Consider the following 16,951-nt stretch of genomic DNA (forward strand, 5'->3'; position numbering starts at 1 on the left):
AGAAGCGCTTTTTACCAAGATTTTCTCATTGGATCCTCACAGCAACCCTTGAGGCAGGTGCTGTTATCATCCCCATTTTACAGCTGGGGAAGCTGAGGCCCACAGAGGTGTGGCCAGAGTTGAACTCAGGTCTCTACCTGCTGCACCACCAGGCTGCCTCAGTGGGACGCATCCCATCAGGAAGGGAATGGAATCCAGCGTGGGTGTGAGTAGACTTGATGTGTGATGCTGAGCTGAGTGTGGAGCAGAGAAAACCACAAAAACTCTCTCTTCTTCATACTTCAGATTCTTTGTCGCACTCAGGCCTTGAAGGGAGAGGGAAGGGAAGCGATGTTGGGCTAGCACAAGAGGACAGGGAGAAGCAGTGGGGGTGGGGGACAGCGCTGGCAGCTTGGTGGTGGGAGCAGCAGGTGCAGGGCTGAGTCAGCATGGCCTGGGTGACCCCGAGCAAGGCACCTCACCACTGTTTGCCTCAGTTTCCCCAGCTGTAAAAGGGGAATAAAACATCACCAACGTCCCTCACCCAACATCGCTGTGAGGATCGGATGTGTTAACGTGTCAAGTGCTTTGCAAACCTTAAAACGAGAGATGCTGGCTCTTGTGATTACTGTAATACTGCTGCCAGCTAGCCCTGACATAGCACCTACTGTGTGCCAAGCACTGCGCTAAGTACTGGATAAACAATCCCATTTGATCCTCACTACTAATTAATACTAATTAATAGTCACCCCACCATTATTGTTATTAGTATCTCAGTCTTGCTGCAAAGGGTTCATCAGTCGTACCAAAGGAAGCGATGGAGTTGGTAAGAAGCAGATCCAGAATAGAATTTTCCCTGGCTGTTTTCTCAACCGTTTGAGGCCTGAAATCATCATTAAAGCAAGCCAAGAAAAGCTGAGCTGCTCTGCCTTTGACAGGAAGTGCTGCAGATGTGTGGCCAGTTGGAGCCCTCTGTGGCTCATGTGTCATGCCTCTGGCCAGGCGGTGAGGTGTCTTCTCCCCTTCTCATCTCTCTCCTCTGCCCAGGACATCTGGCAGCTGTACTCGAATTGCAGTCTTGCTTTTCTCTGCTTTCTTTGATCTTCACCTGAAGGCTTCCCCTTGTGGTTCCTGGATTGCCTCATACAAGTATATCTTAAGATAGAGGGCTATTTCTTCCGCATTCTTTTTGCCTCCCCTCTTTATCTGGAATCAGGTGCGTCCTTCCTGAGCCAAATCGCAGCTTCAGACTCCACTGAGTCGAGGCAGGAGTCAGAATCTCCGGTTCATTTTGTTACCCAGCTCTCTGAGGCAACAGGTTTTCTTGCTGCTTTCTTTCTTGGATCTTGTCTCCTGTGAACTCCTGGGTACTTCTTCTGCTTCTGCTCATAGCTACACTCTGTGCATCTAGCTTGGTGGTCATAGAGAGGGAGGTTTCTCTCTACCCTGACCCCTTCCTCCTCTTCAGTTGCAAATCCTCTATCTGCATCTGGAAAACTGCCTGCAATTCCAGATGCCCAGGCTCTGGGAGGTGCTCTCCATCCGTGGTCGAGGGCCTGTCATCGCTGAATTTTAAGCCATGGTTAAAAAATCTGAATCCTTTTCTTGAATGGCCATTCACATCCCAAGTCTGGTACTCTCTTGTAAAGCTTGGATCAGCCTCAGTGAGGAGAACACCACTCGGGGCCCTCCGCTTCTTGGAGCAAACTTCTGGCTGCATCTACGGCGCCTGCAGGAACCAGACCAAATGGGTAGTGGGCATCCTCTCTGCCTCCTCTGGGAAAGGCAGCACACGTCTTATGGTGGTTAGCCTGACAGGGAACAGCCCTCCACCTCTCCTCTTCTCCTTCTTACCCTTCCGCCTGCAGCTCCAAGGGCCTCACATCATCATTCCTTACCAGGAACAGCCTCACATTGTTTTTGGTCACTGGGCCTTCTTCCTGTCCTCTTCCACCTCCCTCCCCGGTCTCCTGACACAAGTCAGGAGTCCCCTGTGCTCTGTCAGGTCCTCTTTCCTGTCTGTTATCGCATTCAAGCCCTTCAACTTTTTTTTTTTAAGGAATGCTTAATTTTCTTTAGTAAACTTAGGAGAGGACAGGCATTCCTAAACCTCTTTTACCTTCTCTGCTAGGAGAGGAAACAATCGGTACTTTGACCATGAGTAACAGTCACTTAATTTTAACAGGAATACAAACACTCCACACTTTGTGCAGGTCACTTCAAGCTTTTCCCTGCCTTCCAGCCTTGGTGAAAGTGAGATCCCCAGCCCTGATAGCTCTCTTGAGTCGCTACAGCTTGAGACCGCTGTCACAAACCTGCTAAGGTTGTCCCCGCCTCTCGCCAGCACTGTGGCATCCACAGCCAGCTTCTTTTGCTTCTCTTACCAGGCTCTCCACCACTTGGCTTGTTCCCGACCCTCCTCTCCAGTCCTCCTTTGGGCCCTTGACTTCCCCGAGGGCTCCTTTTCACCAGGTCCTTCCATCCTACTCCTCCTCCTGCCTAAATTTCTTCTCTCCAGATTTGATTCTTGGCCTTCTCTCCTGTTACAGAGCCCCCCAGACCTCCTTCACAACTGCTACATCAGCTCAAATCCTTCTTCCACTTCTCTCGTGTTCCCTGCCACAGAATCTAGAAGTGAAATTATAATTGCTAAGTTCCCCTTGACTTCTTCAAACTCTGGCTCTAGATCTCCTTTTGGAAAGTGGAGCTGGAGAAATGGCCACATTCTACAAGCATCAGAATTTAGAGCTAGGAGGGACTATGAATGCCATCCATTTCATTCCCCTCACTATATAAGGCGTCCCAAAAGACTTAGCAAAATTTTTAAACTTTTGAGACACCCTGTACAGAGAGGGAAGTTGAGGCCCACAAGGCCACTCCATAGAATGTAGCACAGCTGGGATTCCAATACAGAATCTCATCCTCTTTGCATTACCCCAAGGTAGGTTTAGGTTGCACTCTGGCTTGGGGGCCAGATGGGTTTGAGGAAAGTGAGCACCCCAGAAGAAGATGTAGATGGCGGCTCTGAGGAGGGAAAGTGAAGGCTTGTCCTGTTGTCTCAGCCCTGGAGTACAGAAGGGCTGGTCCCTGACTCCCAGGCTGAGGGAGGGGGTTGACCAGAGAGACACACTTTGTCTGGTCTAGACATCGTGGCCTTGCAGTGAAGGCCCTGCTCTGGTTGTGAATGTCCTCCCCAGGGCAGAGGAGACTAGTGGGAGGTTTGTTTTACAGAATCTAGGAAGAGAGAATTTAGCCCCATGATGCAGATTCGACAAGTATAATTGGAGTTGTGGGGGCAGGACCCCAGTTTCTTTCTTATGGGTATGAGAGCTGCTGGAAATGGGTGCTTCCTCCCTGCTTGCCAGCCATGGCGGCAGCATGCGCAGAGCCTAGCGTCTGTGGCTGTGGGGTCATCCCACGTAGATGGTACCGAGGAGCAGGGGAGGGCTGGCTGAGGAGATCTAGGTGAGCTGAGTCCTGATGACTGTGCAGAGAACCTGAGCCATGAGCTCATTGTGCTGGCTAAGCATCGTCAGCTTAGTTTGGGGCTCAGAGAGGGAGCCTGGTGGGAACACCCCACTGTGACTAGTCCCATTCTGTGTGGGTGAATCAGTGGGTGTCATTCATGTCTGTGAATCAGGCCTGCCCCGCCCTTCCCCACAGGCTGCAGTCTCTGGGGCGAGGCCTGCCCTGGCCCTTGATCTTCCATCCCGCTGGGAACTTTCCACACCAGATTGGGTGTGACACTCCCTGGGTGACCTCAGCTCTTTACTGGACCCAGCCTGTGGCATCCTTCTTTGACTATTGTTTGGCAACTGTTATTCTAACGGCTCTGGGCCAGCCTCTCTGGGCTCCGGTGGGTCAGCTCTGGGGGAGCAGGGAATGTTTAACCTGGAGAAGAGAAGACCTGGGTGGATGGCAGTTAGTCAGGGATCAATAAGTGTTTATTATGCACTTATTGTGGGCCAGGCACTATCTGGAGACCTGCCAGAAAAAAAGGGATTCCACTTGTTCTGTCTGTATCCAGAGAACAGAATTGGGAGCTTTGGGTGCAAGGGGCAGAAAGGCAAATTTTGGTTTAAAGTCAGGAACAACTTCGAAGGATGAAAACCGTCCAGAAATGGAATGGCCGCTTTAGGCAGTGGTGAGCCCCTCCACCGCTGGAGGCCTTCAGGGGAATGCTGACATTCCTGTTCCAGGGCAGTTTGGTCTGGGTGACATCTGGGTACCTTCTGGTTCTACCAAAGGAGTTCCTAGCCTAGAGACCAATGGAATATGCTAGAACAAGGAGACCCATCAGCCTGGAAGGAGACAGGCAATAACCCCTTCCCTTCTCAACTCCTCTTTGCAGAGCGGTTCGACCACCACTGCCCTTGGGTGGGCAACTGTGTGGGAAAACGGAACTACCGCTTCTTCTATGCCTTCATCCTGTCCCTGTCCTTCCTGACCTCCTTCATCTTTGCCTGTGTCATCACCCACCTGACTCTGCGTAAGTAGAGGGGGAGGCGGGGAAGGGGCCAAATGGGACTAGGGCCCTCTGGCTGCTACCCCTCTGCATTCATCGCCGTCTGCTTTCTTCTCCCCATAGGTTCTCAGGGAGGCACCTTCCTTGACACTCTGAAGGAGACACCAGCGAGATATCCTTTGGGGACAAACTGTTAGAACCTATTTTTGCCCCAGGCCCCAGGTGCCTCATTTGTCCTCTCCCTGTGTGCCCACCTGCATACCGTCTATCTGGTGTTTGTCTGCCACTTTGCTATAGGATCTGGGAGATGGCCCAGTGGGCAGAATCAGGAAGACCTGAATTCAAATCCCACCTCAGACTGACTGAGTGACCGTGCAAGTCACCAAAAACAAACAAAATGAAGCTGTCTGCCTCGGTTTCCTTATCTGTAAAATGAGAAAAATAACTGCGCCCCCTCCCAGGGTTGTGGTGAGGACCCAGTGAGATGAAACACTTGATGAGCTTTGGGGTGTTACTGGTACCACTCTAACTGTGCCTGTGATGATGCTCCCTGATGCTGGATGGCCTACATCCTGTGAAGTGTCAGGCCTCTTCCTGCTGCTCAGAGGGCATGCGTTTGCTGGCAGGGGAAGGGGCAGAGAGCCAGGACCTGTGGGAGACGGCTCACAAAGAGGGAATACCCAGTGCCTTAGCACACTCTGTACCCAGAGTTCTGCCCATTTGAAATCCTAGGGAGCCCAGAATCCTCCAGGTGTCCCCCTTCCTGGCCTCAGTCTGGTGTCACTCGCTACAGAAAAGGGAGAGACGGCATAGGGAGGATTTGGGTGACATTGCATTGCCTGATAGAGAAACTAATGAAATGGAGGGGGGGATGGGAGAAGGTTGGAGGGTGGGAATGTCTGAGTCCCAGAGCTGTAAGTGAGAATGTCAGCAAGTGAAGTAGATTCTATTGGGGGGGATGAGATAGAAGTAGAAATCCAGGGATGTATCACCAACTGTTGCTTGAAGGAATGAATGAATACCAGTGGGGTTCACAGTTGCCATTCCCTCTGGGCAGCCTTTGCAGCTTTGGTCCCCAGATGTGCAGTAGTGGGGAGAGGCAGGCCTCAGAAGAGGCATTATTTCAACAGGACCCTTGGTTGGTTGGGGGGGCAGCCTGAAGCAAGACGGCAGATGTCCTTACCAATGAAAGTCCTTTTTTCTCAAGGCCCTCAGCCCTATGCTACCTGGCACAGCTGTCCAGAAAGGAAGCACAGCCTGTCAGAACCCAGGGGAAGAAGTGTGCCCCGTAGGCATCCTGGGCTAAAGCTCTCATCGCCCCAGGCTAGTTATTGTTCTGCTTAGGGTCTCAGAAATGGCTGTACTAGAATATCCCCTTCTCACAGCATCAGACCCTGGCCCCTTGAGGGTGACCGTAGGCCAAGCCTCTCATCAGGAGAGCTTCACCGTCTGCCGGGGAGTGAAGTCAGGACGTACTGTTTATCCCCATGTTACAGATAAGGAAACTGATCCCCAGCGGGGCCGTCACCTGCCCAAGGTCACCCAGCTCCTCAGTGGCAAACCTGGGCAATAAACCTGTATCTTGTGACCCCGGCTCTCACACTCCTCTCATCACCTGTGCTGCTTTCAGAGGTGAATGTGTACACCTGCCCGGCTGTCCCCCAGCCCTTCTTCCTCTCTGCTCCCCCTGAAACATGTGATTTCTTTGACCTCCACTCTCACCGTGCTGGAGCTGGTGATCTGCTTCTTCTCCATCTGGTCCATCTTGGGCCTCTCAGGGTTTCACACTTACCTCGTCGCCTCGAACCTGACAACCAATGAAGACGTGAGTATGACCCGGGCTGATTCTGTGTGCCAGGTGGGGAAGGATGGGGTGATTGTCATGTTAGGAAAGCCCCCGTGCTGTGCTGCTGGGGTGGCACGGCAGACGATGAAGACCAGCCAGGGCCTGTTCTGTGTGCCAGTGGGGTGCACAGGTGGGGAAGGATGGGGTGATTGTCGTGTGAGCAAAGCCCCCATGCTGCGCTGCTGGGATGGCAGGGCAGACAATGAAGACCACTCAGGGCTTGTTCTGTGTGCCAGGTGGGGTATGCAGGTGTGGAAGGTTGGAGTGGTTGTCCTATGAGCAAAGCCCCCGTGCTGTGCCACTGGGATCGCACGGCAGCCAATGAAGACCAGCCAGGGCCTGTTCTGTGTGCCAGGTGGGGTGCATAGGTGGGGAAGGATGGGGTGATTGTCCTGTGAGCAAAGCCCCCGTGCTGTGCTGCGAGGATGGCAGGGTATATGGTGCCGGAGGAAGCACAGGACCTCAGAGCTGGACGGAATGTGGGGGGCTGTCCAGACCCCCAGACTTCAGCAGGATTCTCTTTTACAACATTGACAACAAGTGGGCACCCAGCCTTTGCTCAAGGCCTTCTGTAAACAGGAATTCATTATCTCGCAGGCAGCCCATTTCACTTTGGGACAGCCTTATCAAGCCTGAGTCATCTTTGCCGCAGCTTCTACCCACTGCTTCTAGTCCTGGGCTTCTGAGCCAGGCAGGATTCGTGTGAGCCCCGTCCCAGTGACAGCTTGGTAGATATTTGAAGAACTGTTCTGTTCTCCACCCCCTCCCCAGGCTTCTCTGCATCCTGCAGCTGAGGCTTATGGGATAGCTTCCAGTCCTCCCATCTGTGGTGTTCACCTTCTGAGTCCCCCATGGCCAAGATGGGCTGACCAGGGCACAGGCCTACAGCACTTTTATGTCCTCGCTCTCTATTGATGCCCTCTGGGTGTGTGAAGCCTCTTTGTCTTAGCTTCCTATACCAGCTCCCAAAGGATGGGCAGCTGTGACCCCAGGAAGGCAGCACCAGTTGTACACAGAGCTTTGGGGCCTCTCATGAGAAAAGCCCATCCTGCCCCAGCTGGGACCTTGGATTCAGAACTTCAGAAAGCGTACTAGATTAAGGCCAAGAGACCAGCACAATGTCACTCTTCCTGTAAAATATGAGGGTTGGACTTGCCTTCTTCTAGCTGCAGATCTCTGATCCTGTTTTCCAAGTTCATCAAGGAGTCTTTGTTACATGACATCTGGCCTTTGGCATAATAGCAGTAACTCAGGGAGGAAAGCCCCAGCACCCGGGGTGGACCCCTGTGGTGAAGGACATGGACAAGAGGTGCTTGCCCAGAAGAGGTTACAGGGTGCATCATGAGAGAACTCCTGAATCCCTGAGATCACAGATTTACATAGTAACTCACATTTATGTAATGCCTGAAGGTTCAGAAAGGGCTTTCATCACAAGAACCCTGTGACCACATTTCTTTTGCAGTTAAAGAAACTGAGGCTCATCTAGAGCCTAGCTGTCTGGGATGAGTTCAGGTTACTGGGCCCAACTGAACTACTGCATCCTGGTGTTCTGAAAAAACAGGCAGATGGGATTGCTGAGCCGCTGTGAGAGATCGCTGAAGGATGGCGGTGAGCAGGAGAAGCATCATGTGCCTAGAGAAGGGCTAATGTACCAGTTCTCAAAAAGGAAGGAGATGGAGTTTGCAAATTGTAAGGCCCGTGAAAATCTCTCGTGCAGTTCTCAAGGAAATTGGCAAGATTTTACAGTTAATGTAGTGGCTAGAACCCAAGAAGTGTCCTGAGGGGTTTGACAGCAGCTTGGAAGTAGCTTTCTATGGGATCTGGGCTTGGCCCCACACTCTTTAATACTTAGATCGTTTACTTGGGTGAAGGACAGAGGGCAGACCTATCGGATCTTCCCATGTCCCCAAACCAGGAAGAGCTAGACAACACACTGGCTGAGAGTACTCCAAACGCTCTGGGCAGATTCAAATGAGGCGACACTCAGTAGAAATAAATGCCCTGCGCTGTCCTTGGGCTCCGTAGAACAGTTTCACAAGTACAAGATGGCCCGGGGGAGGGGGCGGGGGGGCAAGGAAGAGAAGAGCCAGGGTTTAGTAAACAACAGGGTTACTGAGTCAGCAGTGAGGTGCGGGAACCCAGAAAACTAATGGCATCTTGGACTCATTAAAAGAGGTTTAATGTCCAGGGCTAAGAGGGCAATGAGCCCCCAGCCCTGGCTGGGCCGTGGCTAGAGTCCAGTGCAGAGGGCTATATCTTAGGAAGGACATTGACAGACTGTAGGAGGGCAGCCAGGATAGTGAAGGACCCTGAGCTGCATGAAAAGAATTCTCGTGCCATTATGAAGATCGTGAATATTTCTACAGAGGTTTAAGGCCTTCCTCAAGATAGGGAGTGCCAATATCCCCGTTTTACAGATGAGGAAACTGAAGCACATGTAGGTGAAAATGATTTTGTCATGGAGAAAATAGTCCTAGCTGGCTTTGCATGGTCTGTATGGAGCAGGACTGATTGTGGCAGTCAGTGGAGACAAGCCCGTCCTGGGCTCTCTGAGGCTTTGGAGGAGGAACACCAGCCTTGGCCAAGCCCACCAATCCAAAAGAGCTTGGCAAGTGGCCTGGCCATGGACTCTGATCGCTGTGGTCTTAGGACCAGTAGAGCCCACTTTGGAGAGGCTCATCCCTAGCTTGGCCTTAAGGAAGGCTGTGCACTGACATCTGATGATCGGCCTCCGCTTTGGTTACAAAGCATGCCTGTGTTTCTCGTTGGGCCTCTCACAACCATCCTGTGAAGGAGACAAGACAGACTGTATTATTCCCATTTTACAGATTAGGGTAAACAGTCCTTGGATCCTCCAGAGAGACCTCTGCTAGCCATGTGTCCCCAGGAGGTCAAAGACAGCGAGATGCCCACAGAGTCCTAGGAGCACTTTTTGGTAGCGGAGCTGGAAAGAAAGTGGGTGCCCATTGATCAAGTAAAGGCATTGCTTAAAAAAAAAATGGAGACCTAGACACATGGAGTATCCTAAGTCATACAAGCTAAGGTGAAGTCAAGTGGGAATTCTTCTCTCCTCCCCCATCCCCAGCTCATCATCCTTACCTCCCAGGGATTTACATTCCTGTGGGGAGAGGACATCGTCATGCAGGAAAGGAAGGAAGAGGACATAGAGACCAGTCAGCCTGAAGACTAAAAGCATCTCTGACAGCACACAGAACAAGCCCAGTGCTGGTCCTTCTGACGCTTCCACTCTGCCTGGGGAGATGAGACTCAGAGGCACAGGAAGCTGTCAGGGGCAGGGCATCTGTGTCAAGTGCTTGAGAGGTGGCCTCATCAGTTCACCTGGGACTCTGAGGAAGGAGGACTTGAATGGAAGGAGCTGGGCTGCTGGGGAACAGAGTGTGGTGGCCAGAGTTGGAGAATTCTGTAGCGAGGCTTCTCTGGGGCTGAGAGTGACTGTCCACTGACTAATTCTGTTTCCTTCCTCCCCACACCGTCACTGTGCCCACCCCACTTCTCATACTACCTTTTCGGTCTCCTCAGACCAACCCCCTCCTGCCTCTGTACAAACACACATGGAGGCTAGGGTAGGACCCCAAAGCCCAACCTCCCTGAGCAGCACTTGGGTTTGGAGTCGGCTTGTTATGTATCCTTCCCCCCATCTCTGGCTTTAACTTGGTCTCTTCTTCTTACAGATCAAAGGCTCGTGGTCCAATAAGAAAAACATGGAGGCTTCCACCAACCCCTACAGCCATAAAAGTGTCATTGCCAACTGCTGTGCTGTGCTCTGTGGGCCTCTGCCCCCCAGGTGAGCATCCCTGCCTGAAGCCTGGCCCCCTGACCCCTGAGGCATCCTGGGCCTCATACTTACAACCCTGGGGCCTCTGCAGCCTTCCCAGGGGCTCATCCCAGTCTGGCAGCCAAGCAAGGCCAAGGCCCTGTCCCAGGATGGGGGCAGTGGTGGGGAGGGGTGCCGGAGGAGGGGCTGTGGAGGCCACCAGCTCCAACCTCTCTGTTTTCGGAGTGGGAAACTGAGGCTTGGGGAGGGGCAAGTGACTCGCCCAAAACCATATAAGGAGTAAATACAGAGCTGGGCTCTGCCCATCTAATGCTCCTCTCTAGGGGAGTGGGGCCAGAAGCAGGGAGTCTTTCTTGCCCAGGTCCTGGTGGTCCTCTGGGGGACAGATGTCCTTTCCAGGTTTTATGTAAGCCTTATACCTGCATAGGGTACCTGCTGCCCAAAGGGACTCAAAGATGGATGTCTTTATGAAGTGAAGGACCAGCCACAGCTTACCTGTTGTTAAGTTGGATGTATTGGCATACCTGGATGCCACGCTAAAGTTGTTGAGGGCTGGCTACTGATTTGGGGGGGCGGGGTGCTAGGTGCTGTCTGCCTGGGGTGGGGTGGCTGCCCTGGCTAGAGCCTCTGATCAGTCTTCCCACTGATGGGGGGCAGTGGTGGGGGAGAGCAGTGCCTCCCTGTCTCAGCCTTTGCCAGAACCCCAGTCATGGGGCCCATCTCGTCACCAGAGGGAGCTGGTGGGTAGCACTGGGTCAGAGTGGTCCAGCTGGCTTGTCTGGGTGGTAACTGAACACTCTGCTGGCACAGCTGTCTGGGCGATCATGGGTCTGTCACCTCATCCCCTTCCCTGGACTTCCTCTCCACAGTGTGACCTGGATGTGTCATTCCAGTCCCTCCTGGAGCAGAGAAGGCACCGAAAGCTGAAGCCTGTCTCTGGGCCCAGCTCTCACTTCATCCATTGCTTTAGGGTGGTAGAACTTAAAGCTAGAGAAGCCTTAAAGTTCACCAAAATGATCCCCTTCATTTTCTAGAGAGAAACTGAGGCCTGGAGACATTATGTGAATTGCCAAGGTTACACAGGTATTAAGTGGCAGAGGGGGGATTTGAACCCAGGCCTCTCACTCTAGAGCCAATGTCCTTTCCCCTGTACCACACCGGCTGTTATGGGGGCCTTTGCCTTCAGATCCAATGTTCCTGCCACTGCATCCTGCTGTCTCTCAGCCTCAGCCTCCTTCCCTTCCTCCCTTGGTTATAGGAATAAGTATCAGAAGGCCCCACATCCTGGCGCCTAGTGAACACAGGAGGGAGAGAATTCTGTAAGAGGCCTAGACAATCCTGTGCAGGTCTTCATGCCATGTCAATAAGCAAGCATTTATTAAGTGCCTACTGTGTACCAGGAACTGGGCTAGGCACTGAGGGTGCCAAGACAAAGCAAAAGCAGGCCTTCGATCAGTGAAAGTTCACCTCCTCTTCTCTGCTGAGAAAGAAAAAAAATCCTCATTACAGACATGTATAGTTGAGCAAAACAAGTTCTTTCATTGACTGTGTTTAAAATGCGCCTCCCGTGTGCCCTCCAACTCCCTCAGCCCTCTGTCAGGAGGCAAGGCAGCATGTTTCTTTGTGAGCCCTGCGGAGTTGTGCTTGGTCATCACATGGGTCAGAGCTCCCAAACCTTTCACTGTTGAACATCATCGTGATTTTGCTGTAACTGTACGATATTCTCCCAGTTCACAGAGATCTTCCCAGGTTCTCAGAAACCATCCCTTGTCATTTCCTTCAGCACAGTCATTCCATCAAGTTCATATACCACACTTTGTTCATCCATTTCCCAGTTCATGGGCATCCCCCGCTCTGGCCCCTAACCCATTTTCAGGTCTTTGGTACCACACAGAGAGCTGCTAGAAATATTTCTGCACTAGTGGGCCCTTTACCTCTTTCTCTGATTGCTTTGGGGCAAAGACCCAGTAGCAGTATTTCTGGGCCAAAGGCTTTGCAGTTTACTTTTGGGGCCTAGTTCCACAGTGCTCTCCACAATGGCTGGACCAGTCCAGTAGTGCTCCCCCACCAGGAAGCATTAGCCTAGGGCTATTCCTCAGAGAGTAGGGACTGGTTCTGATGGATGGATAGCCCTTCTGTCTTAACCACCCCCCTCCATTCACAAGCTTCCTGTTTTCCCATCGACTTCCAATCCAGAAAAGTAATAAATTGGAAAGGCAGGGATTTCTTGTCACTGGAGATATTCAAACAGAGGCCAGGCCAGAGGACCGCTTGGGGATATTGTAGATTCTTACTTCAAGTAGGGCTTGAACTGAATGTTCTCTGAAATCTCTTCCAACCCAGATTCTGTAAGGGCTTAAATTTCAAGTCGTCCTGCTCTGAAAGGGGAGGGACTAGAGCCGTGGTCATGGTCAGCCTTCATTCTGGGCCTTCTCACTCCCCTTACCACCCCACCCCACCACGTGCATGCAGGGGGGCAGGCACGGGCTGCTTGATGGCAGATGGCTCTTGACCCATCGGATCTCACTTTTGTGTTTTTGAAGTTTGATTGACCGGAGGGGATTTGTGCAGCCGGATACCCAGTTGCCCTCTCCCACCAAGAACGAGGAGCCCACCTGTGGAGCCAAGCCAGACGGCAGCATGGTAGGAGGCCTCCCCTAGAGGAACTGAGTGCTTGCCAGCCTGCCAGTCCCTCTTCCCTGCGTCCACTGCCTCCCCGTGCCTGCTGGACCCACCTCTGCCTCATTGGGGCAGAGCTACCCAACACCCAAGTCAAGCCTCCTCTTCTTTATTTCGGCACTGCCACCCTCCATGGCTGTTCCTGAGCTCTTCTGTTGCTGCCCCTCTCCCACCTCAGGGGGATCCCCCTCCACCTAAGTCCAGGAGCCATGTGAAATTGACCAGAGACTCCCTACTGGCTCATAGTGGGGAAGCAGAATCTCCACCTGGTCATAGTTGGGGGTGGGGATGGGAGGGACAAGTGCCCACTTTGCCATAGAGAACCAGTTTCTTTGCCTTTTATAGCCATGTCTGTGCTAAGAAGGTTTAGCCCTGTATAGATACATGGATGTGGGTGTGAGGGGGCCCCAGGCCTTGCTGAAACCGTGGGCAGCTGTCCCAATGACAGCTAGGGGGCCGTGAAGGCTCAGCCAGTGCAAGAGCACATCTTAGAGCCGGGGACACTTCCCAGGGCTTGGTGGTTGCCTGTGTCTTTAATCAGGAGGGAGCCAGAGCCACCTGATAGTGAGGGTAGACAGGGTGTCCGGTGCCAGCAGGAACTTGATTGGGGGGTGGGGGGGAAGGATGTCCCTGTTTGAGGTTTCTGGGAACAAAGTGAGCCCAGCCTCTACTCATTAGACTAAGCAGTGAGAGCCCTTCCCTTGCTCCCCCAGTCTTGATCCAGGGACCATACACGGAGCTGTCCTATCCCCTAGAGTGGGTGAATCACACACATGCACACAAACACACACACACTGGCAATACTTGAAACGGGTTTTACTGAAGCTGCTGGGTATTTTGCACAATTTTATAGAACTTTTTTCTACATAGAATTTTTAAAAGAAAAAAAACCTGAGCCCCGTTGTTTCTCTAGTGCTGGGTGGTGTTGGCAAGAGGCAGGTTGGTTTTATGATTTTGTTACAAGAGACCTTATGGTTTGTTGTAAGTGTATCTGTCTGGCTGTGTGTGTGTGTGTGTGTGTGTGTGTGTGTGTGTGTGTTTTCATTCGTGCATGCCTGGCTGATTGCTTGGACGGCTCCCACTCCCCCACATGCCCTGAGTTGTGGCTTTTTTTATTCCCACGCCACCTGTGGGGATCTGAGTCTAGCAGAAGCTGGCAGGGGAGCCGTATGAGCCATGGGCACTGAGAGAGTGAACGAGAAAGATAGAGACTGTGTGTGTGTGTGTGTGTGTGCACACTGGTTGTGAATGGCATTGTGGAGTTCCCAGGGGGGCCAAGTCCCCATTCTGGGTGTCCTCCCACACTCCCTTTCCACCCCCACCTCCCAACCACTGACTTTGATGTCAGAAACCTGGTGGCTGGGTGACGCCAGGGCCCCCCTCCCTTCCCCAAGCTGGGTTTCCGGCCTGAAATCTGCCCCAACAGGCCAAAGTGCATTTGGGTGGGGTTATGGGAGTATCAAGAGTCTTGAACAATCCTGGAAGAGCATCAGAGGCTGGAAGTAGTTGAGGGTGGCAGCTCCTCTGACTGATGCCCCTCAGCCTGTGAGGGGGGAAGAATGAGCTCTGGCTTCGGGAGATTGAGCCCCTGGGCTAAAGTTTAGTCCAATCCCTTCCCTCTTGGAGCTGCCTAGAGCCTCAGCCCCTTAGGAGAAGGTGAGAAACCCAGCACCGTCCTGGGTCCTCTGCCCATCCGCCTTGGCCCTTTCTTTAACTGTGGCTATTCCAAGTCGCTGCTGGAAGGAGCTAAGACCCTGGAGCCCTGCCATTAATGGTCCCTCCAGGCCAGGGGGCAGAGGCTTGGAGAGCCACTTTGTCTAGAAGGAGCAGTTTCCTGGGGACCTCATGGAAAGCTCAAAGTAGCCTGAGCGTCAGTATCCTTGGCCCTGTGGAGGAGAGCAGGGGGAGCCCATCGGCCTTTCATTGAAGCCAGTGTTCTTTGTTCCTGCCTGTAATAAAATTTTTATTTTTAAGAGTTGACTTGCTTTGGTTGGTTTTATTTTTCCTTTGAAAAAGGGGGGAGCTGGTAGTGACTCTACTTTTCCATCCAAGGTCTGGGTTCCCTGTAGGGAAGTAGAGGAAAAGCAGGGCCATGGCTGGTTCAGGCCTGTCATCTCACCTGATCCAGCTCAGGTTGCAGACCACCTAGGCCAGGGTAGAGAGGGCTGATGGCTGGAACCCTCAGGGTGGGATAGCTCCAAGGACTGGCTTTGGCAGGAAGCATCCTGTTTGTCTCTTCATCTCCCTCATCTCCCCCAAGTTCTCTCTGAGGTCAGAGATAGCCCTTCTTCTTTCTGCCTTTCTTCATCTTCATCTGGTCCCTCCACTCCCAGTAACCTTGGAGTGAGTTTGGAAGACCACAGATCCCCCCCTCTGTGCCCAGGGGAGAAGTGCCAGGCAGACACCTCATAACACTGGCACTCTCCGGTATCTCCCCTCCCAGGAGGACACCTGTCAGGACTTTGCCATCTCCTGCACAGCCTGAGGGGAGCTAACAGGCCTCCTTGCTGAGGGTTAGCTGGTAAGACCATGCCTCACTCCCCTCATCTCACCTTCATTGCATGCCTCACAGAAATTGTTCATCTGTTTGGTGTGGTGTGTGTGTGTGTGAGTAGGTGCTCGGTAGGAGGGCTGGGTCGGGGGGAGCTCACCTCTAGCTCCCCCTGCCCCCTAGGAGAGAGGATGGAGGGGCAAATGGACTAGGCTGGGGAAGTCAGCAGCCTCTCCCACCTAGCATGATGATGCTTTACGGGGAGCAGGGTGGAGGACCTTGCTCTTGCCTGGGAACCAGGTCCTGATTGTGCTGGTAGCCACAGGATAGAGGTGGGAAGAGGTGACTAATCGGCAGGCTCCCCTCGCCCAAGCTTTCCTGGGGAGAGCCTCCCTCCATGTGGCTAGTGCACAGGCCTGGCCCAATGGCTCTCCTGCCCCATGGAGTGTGGAGGCCCTTGGTTGCTTTTGTCCACCTTGGCTTTCTCTACCCTGCAGTACTTTTGGCTTGATTTGATTCATTCTTTGCTCTTTGTGCCCTCCACAATCCTTGCTATTCAGGAGGGGCCAACCCTCATCCCAAGTAGCCTGTGCTCCCTTTCCCCAGGCTTCCTCCTCCAGCTCCTCCCTGAGCTGGTCTGCTTCTAACCTCTCTCTTCTCCTTCTTTGCTATCCCAATGATGGGGGAATTCCAGTGTGCGAGGGGCCTTAAGGAGTTTTTGAGGACTGCAGCCTTCTGCCTCTCTGGGAGAAGCCCCGAGAAGGCAGGGCATCCAGGATCCCCCCCTGCCTGAAGCCTCGGCCGGTCTGCCACCGTCTGTGCCTCCAGGGTCTGCTCTCTCTGCCTCCTGTATGTCTGCTGTCCCGCCTGTCCCCCCATCTCTAGGGGACAAAGACCCAGGCCCAGATGAAGCCTGTTGGGCACATCCCCTCCCTGCCCCTGAGCTGAGACCCTTCCCCTCCCAATTTGTTAGAAGCCATAAAACAGCTGCTAAACCAGTAAGCAATCCCCTCTCCTCTCCTGTTTCCCAAACTCGTAAGGAGCCAGGGCCCTTCAGAAATCTTGCCTTACTCCCTCCCTACCCCCACCCCCAAGCCTAGGCACAGCTGTTGTCTAGCTGAACAAGTTTTCTTAGGAGTCTTTCGTGCTGATGACGCTGTTGAACAGGTTAGGTGACTGTTCTAGGCACCAGTGGCCTAACTCTGTTCCCACGATGCCACCAACCCCCCACCCCCTTTGAGATTCAAGGTGATACCAGTGTCCTTTGTCCCTAGCTCTCTGGTCCCCCATTGGCAGAAGAGGGAGCTTTGGGATGGGGCCTAATGCCTTCTCTCGGCCAGCCTAAGACTGGAAAGGGGTGGAGCGAAGATGGGCTTGGGGCTGCTTGTCTCTGCCTTTGACCTTTTTTTGAACCAAATAAAGATTCTTCTCCTTGCTGTATACTACCTGCTTTCTGCTGCCTTTACTCTTGGGCTGGAAGGCCCACCTGGGGGTGGCATCAGTGACCCCCAATGTGACAACTCAGTCGGGTGGCAGTGAGAATTTACAAAGGGTTCGTCTTACAGTCTCATGAGGTTGGTGGTCTAAACGCTTTTTTCCCATTTTATAGATAGGAAAACAAAGAAAGTGAGATGACCTTTGCTAGATCATACTGTACCTCAGCCAAAAGCCATCAGCCAGTGGAGCATTTTCTAG

The 16,951-nt window shown here is 52.8% G+C and overlaps 1 protein-coding gene across 3 annotated transcripts in view; it reads left to right on the plus strand.

Moving 5' to 3' along the window:
• The window catches only part of ZDHHC18 (zinc finger DHHC-type palmitoyltransferase 18), a 38,376-nt gene extending 21,678 nt beyond the window's left edge, over window positions 1–16,698 (plus strand). The window contains exons 4-10 of one of the 3 annotated variants that reach the window (XM_036746815.1): window positions 4,331–4,468; window positions 4,568–4,616; window positions 6,167–6,269; window positions 9,983–10,095; window positions 12,630–12,729; window positions 15,209–15,286; window positions 15,951–16,698. In XM_036746815.1, coding sequence (XP_036602710.1) covers window positions 4,331–4,468; window positions 4,568–4,616; window positions 6,167–6,269; window positions 9,983–10,095; window positions 12,630–12,729; window positions 15,209–15,250 — 545 coding nt within the window. In that variant the 3' untranslated portion in view covers window positions 15,251–15,286; window positions 15,951–16,698. Of the gene's footprint in view, window positions 1–4,330; window positions 4,469–4,567; window positions 4,617–6,166; window positions 6,270–9,982; window positions 10,096–12,629; window positions 14,746–15,208; window positions 15,287–15,950 lie in introns of those variants that run through there. The other 2 variants (XM_036746814.1, XM_036746816.1) reach the window with 2 other exon arrangements.
• The last annotated feature ends 253 nt before the right edge of the window (window positions 16,699–16,951 follow it).

This window comes from Trichosurus vulpecula, chromosome 2, assembly GCF_011100635.1.
Source record: "Trichosurus vulpecula isolate mTriVul1 chromosome 2, mTriVul1.pri, whole genome shotgun sequence".
In the NCBI taxonomy this organism is placed as follows: Eukaryota; Metazoa; Chordata; class Mammalia; order Diprotodontia; family Phalangeridae; genus Trichosurus; species Trichosurus vulpecula.